The sequence below is a fragment of the Suricata suricatta genome, chromosome 4 (assembly GCF_006229205.1).
Source record: "Suricata suricatta isolate VVHF042 chromosome 4, meerkat_22Aug2017_6uvM2_HiC, whole genome shotgun sequence".
Classification (NCBI taxonomy): domain Eukaryota; kingdom Metazoa; phylum Chordata; class Mammalia; order Carnivora; family Herpestidae; genus Suricata; species Suricata suricatta.
The window spans coordinates 56,375,823-56,386,747 of record NC_043703.1 but is presented as its reverse complement, the minus strand read 5'-3'; the positions used below and the strand labels follow the sequence as shown (position 1 = coordinate 56,386,747).

The following is a 10,925-nucleotide window of genomic DNA, read 5'->3' as shown; positions in this document are numbered from 1 at the left end:
ATGTCTAATTAGGTGGAAACAAAAACAAAACAATTTCATAAACTCCTAATGAATATGTCCATTAAAATTTAAAGTAGCAGATATGGAAAAACTCTACTTTGTGGTAAGTTCTTGAAGCTGTAAAACATCTGCTTGGATAGACACTAGCCTGAAGAATCAATGAATTCCCAATCAACTATATTTGAGATAAACCTATGGAAGAGTTTCATCCATAAGTTTTGCTTGGTTTCCTTTGCATTCACTCTGTTACAATATCACACATCACGTAGCCGCTGGACAGCTCCTCTATACGCTCATGAGTGACAGTGGAAAAGGCAAATAATGTCCTGTTATTATGAAAGCAGCTTTGATCTTGAATGCCTTTGAAAGGGTCTCATAGACCTCCCTAGACCACACCTGGAGGGCCACTGCCCTAGTCTAGCCTCATTTTACATGTAAGGAAGCTGGATTTCACAGCGATTATGTGAGAAATCCGAAAGTCCCTTGCCTGTTAATGACAGCATAATATCTCGGACAGTTTGTCTCTCTTCTCTTGAGGTAGGCTCTGAATCAGAAACCTGGGAAATACACCCCAATGACCTGTCCTGTCACTCCAGTTGCAAAGACTGTTACACTACAGTACCAAAAATTGTTTTAAATAGACAAGGAAAATCAACAGACCTGATTAAATTCTGCACAGGTGCATACTGTGTTAGCATCTGAATTAGGATCTCTATTTGAACTGAAACACTAGGGCAAATTCTATTGCCGTCCACACCATGCAAGCTGGTAATGAAAAACTGCACAGTAAATATCACAGAAAAATACAAAAAGCAGAATTGCCACAACATTACCATTTATCACATTTTCTGAGTCTGAAATGCAATTCATGATGTAAAGCCAGCAAATTTTTCACAAGTACTGGTTGAAAGGGTGGTGGGTATAAAGAGAGAAAATAAACTGGCAAGCATATGGAACTTTTTACATAAAATGGAGTTGTTCTGAAATGCAGATATTTTTTGTGCTTTCACAGAACCCTATGTTGTCTTTTCAAAGTACATGAGGTTATCTTTTTCTTCCCCTAGAGATGATGGCCTTTGTATCCTACCAAGTGATCTAAATCTTCTTTAAATGGATTGTAGCCTTGTTCCTTTAAACCCCGCAGTGCCCAGAAAAGCTGGTCCAGTGGAGGAAATTCTTCCCAGGGAACCCACTCCCAACCTAGAAAAGAAAGATACCAAATCAATTTAGTTAGCTGGAAGGAAACGAAGAATATTTATTTTGGCAAGTTAACCTATACTTAGAAAAAAATAAAGATAAAAATGACTTGCAACTAATAATAACATGCTACTAATCACAGTGATGCTATACATTAGCTCAGCTGTGCCAACATAATTTGCCTTTAGAATGAAGATCTTAACAGAATGGTGATCACTTAAAACATGCTGCTATTTCAACATGAGGCCAAGTTTACAAGGGCCCCATGATGGTAAAACCCAGATTTAAGATAATTCAATTTTTGCTTAAGTATTTAAGCAACTGGAACGTGGCTCCTTGGGCAGCTTCCCGGTGGTCTCCCTGAAGGCAAATGTGGTCACTACAGGTAGAGCCCCTCAGGGGTATCTTCTTGTTTTTTATAAAGAACATTTTCTTTAGATTTTCTGAAGTCTTCGTTTGTTACTTTCATTCTGCGCTCTCTCAAGGCCATCAGACCGGCTTCTGTACAGATGGCCTTGATGTCGGCCCCGGAGAGGTCATCTTTAGCCATGATCAAGTCATCGAGGGTCACGTCATCGGCCAGCGTCATCCTGCTTGTGTGGATCTGAAAGATGCGCTTCTTAGTCTTTTCATCGGGCAGAGGGAACTCAATTTTCCTGTCAATGCGGCCTGGTCTGATAAGTGCTGGATCCAAAGTTTCTATCCGGTTTGTGGCCATGATAACTTTCACGTCACCCCTTGAATCAAATCCATCCAACTGGTTCAACAGTTCCAACATTGTTCGCTGAATTTCTCTTTCACCACCGGAATTTGAGTCGTATCTTTTTGTTCCAATGGCATCAATTTCATCAATAAACACGATGGATGGCGCGTATTCTTCCGCAACTCGAAACAATTCCCGAACGAGTTTGGGCCCATCACTCAGGTACTTCTGAATAAGTTCAGAGCCAACCACTCTTAGGAAAGTGGCTGAAGTTTGGTTTGCTACTGCTTTGGCTAATAAGGTTTTACCTGTGCTGGGTGGTCCATAGAGAATGACCCCCTTCGGGGGCTTTATACCCATCTCTTCGTAATATTCAGGATGAGTGAGAGGAAGCTCCACAGACTCCTTAATTTCCTGGATCTGGTTGTCCAACCCCCCAATATCAGCATAGGTCTCCTGGGGGGGCCTTTTCTACCTTTATCACCGTGACCAAGGGATCCATGTCATCCATGAGCATGCCTATGACGGCATGTACCTTGTGGTTGAGCAGGACTGAACACCCTGGCTCCAGCAGGTCCTTGTCTACAAAGGAGAGAATGCTGACGTAGTGCTCTGAGCCCACAGATGTGGACACGATGGCATGATTGTCATCAATGATCTCTTCCAACGTTCCTACTGACATTGGGGTCCCCCTCAGATCATCCACCTTTGATCTTTCCTCCTCTTGCTTCTCTTCTAAAGGCTTCATTTGTTCCTGATTTCTAATGAACTCTTCCTCCATGAGAAGGTAGTCTTTAATTCTCTCTAACTTCAGTAATTTTAAGTGGCACTGACTATGAGGTGTCACCAGGAGCAGCTTGCTGGCAGCATCTGGTCCCTTTGTTTTCTTCTTCTTTTTTCCCACTCTAGTTGGTACAGGAGGTTCGTATTTCTTTTTCTTGTCCTTGTCATCCTTCTTGCCACCTCCAGGGCCATGACCACCACTCTGACTTTGACCCATCTTGCTTCGGCAGCTCCAACCGCTGAGACCGGAAATCGCCTGCGGTACACTTTAGATAGAATGTCAATATGGATGGGACCGATTTTCAAAAATCCATTGAAAAAGGAAAGATTTAACAGTGTCTATTAGTTGTGAAATACACAAAATCCTAGAAAAACACTCTAGGCAACAGTTTCTCTTTGATAATTTAAATATAAATAACATGAAAGCACCATAACAGGTGAATATATAAATATTATATTATGCAGATATACACTCCATGTTCTAAGTTTCTTCATGGTCACATGCATATACTTATGTTTAGTGCAATTTCTTCCACTAAGTATTTCTCTGCCTGTAAGATACAGGTATGCTGTTTCACACTGGGACAGGGGACAAAGAATCCATGAAATCAGAACAAATTCAGGAAAGAGTGATCAGCAACTGTGACCGCAGTCTAAGAGAAAGAGAGAAGGATGGAGGGAGGGAGAAAGGGAAAGAGAGAGAGAGAGAGAGAGAGAGAGAGAGAGAGAGAGAGAGAGAGAGAGTCACCCAACAATGTGCTGCAAGATGCTGAATTAACAGTCTCGGGAGCTATCCATAAAGTTTATCCCATTTGCGAGAAAATGAAGCATCTGGCTGACCCTCCTAATTATAGTTGGATGGCTGGAGAGAAGATGGCATAACCGGTAACCCGAAGCAGGGGATCCCGATCCAGGATCTGATGAACATGGGAGAGAAAATGCATCTTTATGCTATAAATGAAACCCCCGCCACCGAGCCACTGCACCCTGACTGTGGTGCAGCTGGTTACCTAGCAGATGCTCTCAAAGGGTAAAAAAGTGAAAATAATTCCTGCTAGATTGTTATGAAGGGCTAGAGAGGAATAAGTGTTTCTGATCAAATCTGACTTGGTGCTAGTAACCTTGGGCCTTATAAAATCATACTGTTTGACTCCAGATTACTAGCACGTGAGAGGGTCAACAAAATGAAGGTGGACAAACTCAGAAAAAGTTATATAAATGAAAAAAAATCACAAAGCATGTAAAAATGAGTCAAAACTACTAGATTCTAGGAGGGGAAAAACAATACATAACATAGTAACAAAACCTCTAACATAGAACTTTATCATGTAGGATAATAATCTTTCAGAAGTTGTGTCAAAGTAGGCCAGTCTAGACACTATCCTGAAGCACCTCATCCCTTTGTTCCCTTCCCTTCTTCCTTCAACATGTTCTGAAAAATAGACTCTGAATAGGAGCCAGGCACCAGAGAGTCAAAGGTGAATGAGCCCAAAAACATCTGCTCTTTCTGTAGTCAAAGTTCAGTAAAGGAAAACCAGTGAAGACGATTTGGAGGTGAACACTTGAACCAAACCTGAGATGCCTTCTAACGTCAGGAGAAGGTAACTAGAAATACAGGCCCACAGTGCAGACCAGGACAGGAAGTTGTGCCCTGCACCAGGCCTCAGCAACCCCAGTCCCGACAGAGGCCGGGGCGGGGTGGGGGACTGAGAGACAGAGGCAGCTGGCTGGAGACTGGTCAGAGCTGGTGGGGCAGTTGTGGCTCCGCTGTTTTCTCCACAGCCCTTCTCTGCAAATGAGTACTATGTCTGCTCCTTGTGAAGGACGCTAAATATGCAAAACCAAACTATTTCATCATTTTGTCTCTTCTTGTGTCACGTTTTTGTTGCTGGTAGAAAAGACAAAAATAAGGATATGGTCATTCCTTCCAAGTTGAGGACTCTCTTTTAAGAGAAGAAAAATCTGTGTGTGTTACTGTGATATAATGAATATATATATGGCTTTCCTCCCTGTTTCCTGGCACAGAGTTCCTGAAACCTTTGTGTTTTCCTGAGTGATAGGGATGAGAGGAACATCTTTTTTTCTCCATAATTAGCCCCTCTCAACCATACTTGAGTTTATGCTAATAAGCTGATGGGTGGATGGGGGGCCCTAGAGAGGCTTGGAACTGGGAGTGGGTGACCAGAAAGATACATCCCACCTGAGGAGAGAGGAGGGGAGCTAGAGATTGAGTTAATCACCAGCAGACAATGACCTATTCAATCACAGAGATGATGATAATAGTATGTACGAATCCCATTACATAGGAGCCTCCATGAAAGCCCCACAGAACAGGATTCAGAGAGCTTCCTGGGAGGTGGACGCATCAAAGTGCAGATGCTCTGTGTCCCTCTCCCCACCCACCTTGCCCAGCGCACCTTCCGTGTGGCTGTTTCTGAATTGTTTCCTTTATAACAAACTGGTAATGTAAGCAAAGGGTTTTCCTGAGTTCTGCAGGGCATTCTAGCAAATTACTGAATCTGAGGAGGAGGTTGTGGGAACCCCAATTTATAGCCAGGCAGCCAGAGGTACAGGAGGCCAGGACTTGAGACTGGTGTTTGAAGTGGGCGCAGTCTTGTGGGACTGAGCTCTCTAACTTTTGGGATCTGACACTGACTCCAGGTAGACAGCGCAAGAATTCAGCTAAATTATAGGGCATCCAGTTGATGTCTGGAGAACTATTTGATGTGAGGAAAGGAGCCACAGGTTTGGTGTTGGAGTGTAGTGAGTAAAAACAGGCCAGACTTTGCTAGTTAGCTTGAGATGATTTCAAGTTGTTGCCTGTTTTATGACTCAACAGGCCTTTGGGTAGAACACGGCTCTGTTCATTCAATGAATTCAGCCTGCAAACCACTTAAATCATGATTTACCCATTCTAGAAATCTCACTTCCTCCAGGCCTCTGCATATATAGCCCCTCCTCAGAGGCCCTCCATGACCATCCTACCTGATGCAGCACCCATGGGTCACTGTCCTTACACGTTTTACTTTTATTCTTAGTCCTTACACTGCAAGGATTACATTGTAAAATATCCGCTAATGTGTTGTCTTTCCCCTGGATTAAAAAAAAATGTAAAATCTGAGAGGGGAGGGACTTTGTTCCACACACGACTGTTGTTTTAGTGCCCACAACAGTATCTTGCACACAGCACTCAGTACGCATTTGTTGAGTGACTAGATTCTGCCATTCTGGAGAATAATTAAATGTTTATACAAGACCGGTTCGATAAGGTTTCACAAGCCAAATAATATATTTGGTAAGTTTGATATTTTACTCTGTTTCATGGAGTTTTATGAAATTTGAAGAGAGGTGATATATGCAAAGCCCTTAGGACAATGCTTAGCCCACAGTAAATAATATTAATTGTTGTTAAAGTTTTCAGATCACTTGACTCAATACCAAGGATAATTGTTTTGTCAGGTTGGTCACTCCCCTCACAAGGAAATTTATATCTTTCTTACACAGGTAAGAAAACTGAGGACAGCACCTTCAACGTTTTGCTTAAAATCTATTTGAAACAAAATTAAACACTAAAAATAAAATCAAGACTTACTGAGTACTTACATGTTCATTTGGTTCTTTATAGGTATTAACTAATTTTATCCCTACAAAACCCATCAGAGGTAGTTGCTATTATCACAGAGGAGAAAAGAGGCCCAGAGACATTAAATAACTCGCCCAAGGTTACAAATCTCTCCATGCAAAAACCAGGATGCAAGTCAAGAAGTCTGGCTCCAGGCCAGTACTTTTTCCTGCTATATACTTACGTCTCCAGGATTTAAGTGTGTGTATTTACATCTCCATATGAAGAGAATCTAATTCAAACATAATGTAATACTTGGATGATAGGCTCCTCAAAGAGCATGCATTATTACATATAATTCTCTTACTTTCATTTTTTTCAGGCTCTGTGTTCTTTGGTTCTGAATCGTAAGTCATGTCCACCTCTCCTTTCATTAGTATCGTCACATAGTGGTAATTTTCTTTCTCAACAAAGGAATTCACAACTGAGGCAAAGTGAACATTTTTCAAGCGAAGAGCTGCTTCTTCCCAGGTTTCCCTTTGAGCACATTCTTCCCACGTTTCACTGGAAAACAGAAGCGCAGCACTGTATTCAATTCTAGTTGTGTAATTTATTTTTTATTTTTTGCCATGAAATTCCTGCCTAGAAATTTCTAGTCTAAAGCAAAAAAAAAAACAAAACAAAACACACACACACACAAAACAAAAACAAAAACAAAACCCTTAATTGGCTCATGCTTTAAAACAATCAACCAACAACCCTGCCTTTGGACATTCTCTTTATCTGAAATATAAAGTATCTGAGGTTATCTGAAGACCAAAAGGACTTCTTATTGAGCAAAAATAAAAATAAAAATAAAAAAATAAAAAAAGAACTTTTAGCCATTTAGCCAATTCAGCACTGGTTCACATGCTAGGAAGCTGTATGCAATCAGGAGACAGTTTAGTATATAGTTGAGAGCACAGGCTTTGGAGTCAGCTATACCTAGGTTTGATTTTGAAGTCTATTACTTTCTACCATGGACAAATAAAAAGGATATGATACTACTCTCTAACGGGGTTGTTCGAAGTATATCAAGAAGTGGACGATGTCTTTTCCTGCAGACTCAGAATTTTTGTTTAAGTCTTAAAATAGAGGATAATAGGCAATAAGCACCTCAAATTCTAACGACTATGGCAAGAGAGCAAACAGATACCATCTAAAGGTTTCCAACTCATTTGACCTTCACCCTACCCGGTCTACATAATAAGAAAGATTTAGGGCAAGGAGGAAAGTTATGAATTTTCAAGCATAGTAGCAATGTCCTGTATTCAATGTTTCCTTTGTCCTGATGAAAGGACACCTCTGCCCGAAGCCAAGTAAGAGGTACATCAAGAAAACTGGTCACAGAGATCGGGGTGACGCCCAAAGAGATACTGGTGTGTTATCCCCTGCTAAAGTTGTATTGAGCTGCGGAAACTCACAGGCCTGTGATTCAGAGTAGAGGTGGTAGAAAGGTAAGAGCAACTAGATAGGTCTAAAATGTGTCCTTTGCTGTTTAGGGATGCATGTGAATACAGAGGTTAGTGTTTATTCCCACTTTGAAATCTGGAAAGCAGGAGACTAGCTAGAGGAGCCCATGATGAATGAGTAAGGAGAAAAGGTGACATTGAAGGCATTATTCCCATTGTGAATTTTCTTCTGGGACAGCAGATGCTACAAGAGACTGCTGCGGATCCCAGCAGAAAGAAAGAACAAGGTAGTGTGCTAACCAAGAGCTAAATCAGCCACCTACATCTGAGCACTCTGAAGGATAGACATCCTTATGGGACTTCCAAACAACCAACAGATATACCCTGAGGAAGAGGGGACCAATGGGTGGATCACAGCAGCACTAGTGTAAAACGTTTGGCCCATTCCCTCCCTCCCTAACACCTTGGAGAAGGAAGGAAACCAGAAACAGTGAGAAACTGAGGACACCCTCCTCCTTTCTCCTTTTCCCCATTACAGGGAGAGACAAATGCTTGGAAGTGGATCGTAATGGCCAAATGTGATTTATTTTTCTAATCAAGTGACATGAAAACAACAGAATTTGCAGGAAATGCCACAGAACAGCAGAAAAGGAAAAGACAATGGAAGGAGGGGCACCTGAGCGGTTTAGTCTGTTAAATCTCCAACTCTTGGTCTCTGCTCAGGTCATGATCTCATGGTTTAGTGGGTTTGAACCCTGTGACAGGCTCTGTGCTGGCAATGTGGAGCCTGCTTGGGATTCTCTCTCTGTCTCCCTCTCTCTCTGCCCCTACCCCACTGGCGCTGTCTCTATCTCAAAATAAATAAATAAACTTTAAAAAAAATTATAAAGATAAGGGAAGGAGAAAATAAACCCATTATCTATTTGTTTTCCCTCAAACTTGGCCCATTCACTCTACCAGTCATATAAAGAAAAGCATACATGTGAAGAGCTTGGCATAATATCTAGCATTCAGTAAAAAGCTCATTAAATGTCCATTTTGGCTATTATCAATGGATATCTGAGTAAAGTTTCCAATATTTTATTGCATTATGATTAAGATAGCTATCTCTAGCCACTGCAATCAACAATGACAATAGTGTGTCCCTCTGGGCAATGTGATCCTTAACCTAGAAATTTTATTAGTTATTAACTGATGGCTTAATTATCTAAAAATGATAAACTTATTGATGCTTTTTAAAATCCTGAAGACCATTTAAAAAATTCCATGTGTTAAAAGATCATAGGAATTCCATGTTTTATCAAAGACAATGTCTGAGTAACAGGCACTTGGATCAAGTTTCTAACCAGCACTTTGTAACAAACAGGTGGATTAGAAGAATATAGTCAGAATGTAAGAAATTCTCCAAATGACCCTATACTCTTCAACATGGGATGGTTAAAAACAAAGGGAAAGGGAGGTTACTGTTAGATTTGGAGACTTAAATGTATCAATCCCAAAGTACAATCTTCCTTTGATCTTGATTGGTACAAAACAATACATTTTCACGACAAATGGGGAAAGCAGTACAGACTGAGTATCACAGGTGATTAAATAACTATCTTGCTAAGCTGTGAAAATGCATTTTCTTAAGGTGTGAAAACGGAGCTACGTTTTTTTAAAAAAAAGCCTATTACAGGTACATAATGAACTGTTCATGGGTGGTATAATAAATGCGTTTTCCTTCAGAAGAGTCTAGAAAACAAGGGATGTACGTGTGTTGGGATGGAGCAGTAAAGACAAGCTGAGTAGTAAGTATATGAGACGATTCACCAAATGTTTACTTTTATGTATGTTTGAACTGTTACAGTAATGGAAAAACATGCGCTGGCTCCGACCTCATTCTCACTTCAGAACCCACCTTTTAGCAAAATCCCCGGCTTTCCGCACCCTCGGGTAGACCTGACCCTTAACTGACCAGCTTCCTTTATCTGTCTGCTCCACCATCAAACCACAGAATGCCATGTTAAAGAGTACTCCGTTCAACTTCCCCACAGTAAAGATGAAGACACTGAGGCCCAGAGTTTCACTAGCTCATCTGCTTGGTCAGGGCGCAGCTAACACTACGCGGGCAGAAAATAGGACGTCCATCCGTGCACATTTAAAGCACAGCCAAACCGTACAAGTGTCTGAACTGACACAACTGGACTAGATCTTCATAAAGACCCACTTTCCGTCTCCCACATGTAAACATTAAGAAAAACACACCCCACACATCAGCCCTCAGGCGCGGATAAAAGGCTGCCGGGAGAAAAGGACTGAGCGGGTGGGGTTCAGGCCGACCAAAGACCCCTCGCCAGCCCTCCGCAGCTCAGCGCCCCCTCCCGGCCGGAGCCTGCACCTAGGGGCACTGCAGCCGGAGAAGAAAGCAGAGGGACGCGCGAGATGACGCAGCGTCGGCGCACACGCAAGGACGCACGCACGGAGAGAGAGCGTCCTTCCCGCGCACGTTCGGGTCTCTCCGCGTGGGCTCAGCCGCTGCTCACCCGAACTCCAAATGGCCTCCGGGGAGTTGAAAACGGCCGGCTCCAACCGACCCCTTCCTCTTCCCCAGGAGGACGCAACGAGGATGCCTGCTGCTAGTCACCACTACTCCTATCCCCACTCCGGGCCGCCGCCCCTGGGGTTCCGAGCGGGCCGTCATAGCGCGGGAGGACCAGGCGGAGACTGCGGGAAGTGACGTTCGCCCCGCCCCCTGGGCTGAGCCTGCGCGGGCCTCCGAAATCAAAGCCCGAGTCGCTGGGACTTAACTTTCCCGCGTGGTGTCTCTGCTTACGTGAGGATCCCAGCTTGAGAAGTGTCGCGATTTCTACCCCAGGACTGCCTGTCAAGGTTTCGTTTTAAGTAATGCCACTTGATGTTGTGCTTTCAACATTTATTATCCTTATCTGTTCTCAGATTCCTCCATCATGCATTTACCAGCCACCTGCTTTTATAAACCTCTGGGCCTTTGCACTTCTTATTTTTTTTGTTTGGATGGACTTCATCACGACAGTAAATTCATTCTAGTTATAGCTCCAGTCAGTGTTGGACCAGGACAAGGACGGATAGTATAGAAACAACCTAGTATAAATAACTGAGAGTATTAACGCAACATGGGAGACCATTAAGGACAAACAATAAATTGTGCTGGAAGGAGCTAGTTATTTGCAAGGAAAGAGAGTCACTCCTCCAGTTTGCAAGTCATGCA

The 10,925-nt window shown here is 42.6% G+C and overlaps 1 protein-coding gene and 1 pseudogene across 1 annotated transcript; both read right to left on the bottom strand.

Annotated features, from left to right (window-relative positions):
- Window positions 1-818: 818 nt before the first annotated feature.
- On the bottom strand, window positions 819-10,427 carry NUDT15 (nudix hydrolase 15). Its single transcript, XM_029936742.1, has 3 exons — window positions 10,222-10,427; window positions 6,613-6,809; window positions 819-1,200 (listed from the first exon to the last, which is right to left on the bottom strand). Exons 1-3 carry the CDS (start codon window positions 10,377-10,379, stop codon window positions 1,061-1,063), a joined length of 495 nt encoding a protein of 164 aa, XP_029792602.1. The 5' UTR covers window positions 10,380-10,427; the 3' UTR covers window positions 819-1,060.
- On the bottom strand, window positions 1,231-2,952 carry LOC115290779 (annotated as a pseudogene).
- Window positions 10,428-10,925: the final 498 nt, after the last annotated feature.

Bases quoted from the DNA above. Each gene is read 5' to 3' on its own strand.
- NUDT15 (XM_029936742.1), bottom strand. From the start codon at position 10,379: ATGACGGCCCGCTCGGAACCCCAGGGGCGGCGGCCCGGAGTGGGGATA. The intron at 6,810-10,221 runs GTGAGCAGCGGC...TCTGTTTTCCAG, and splicing joins GGAGGCCATTTGGAGTTCGG to TGAAACGTGGGAAGAATGTG. The intron at 1,201-6,612 runs GTAAGAGAATTA...TTTCTTTTCTAG, and splicing joins AGAGCCTGAAAAAAATGAAA to GTTGGGAGTGGGTTCCCTGG.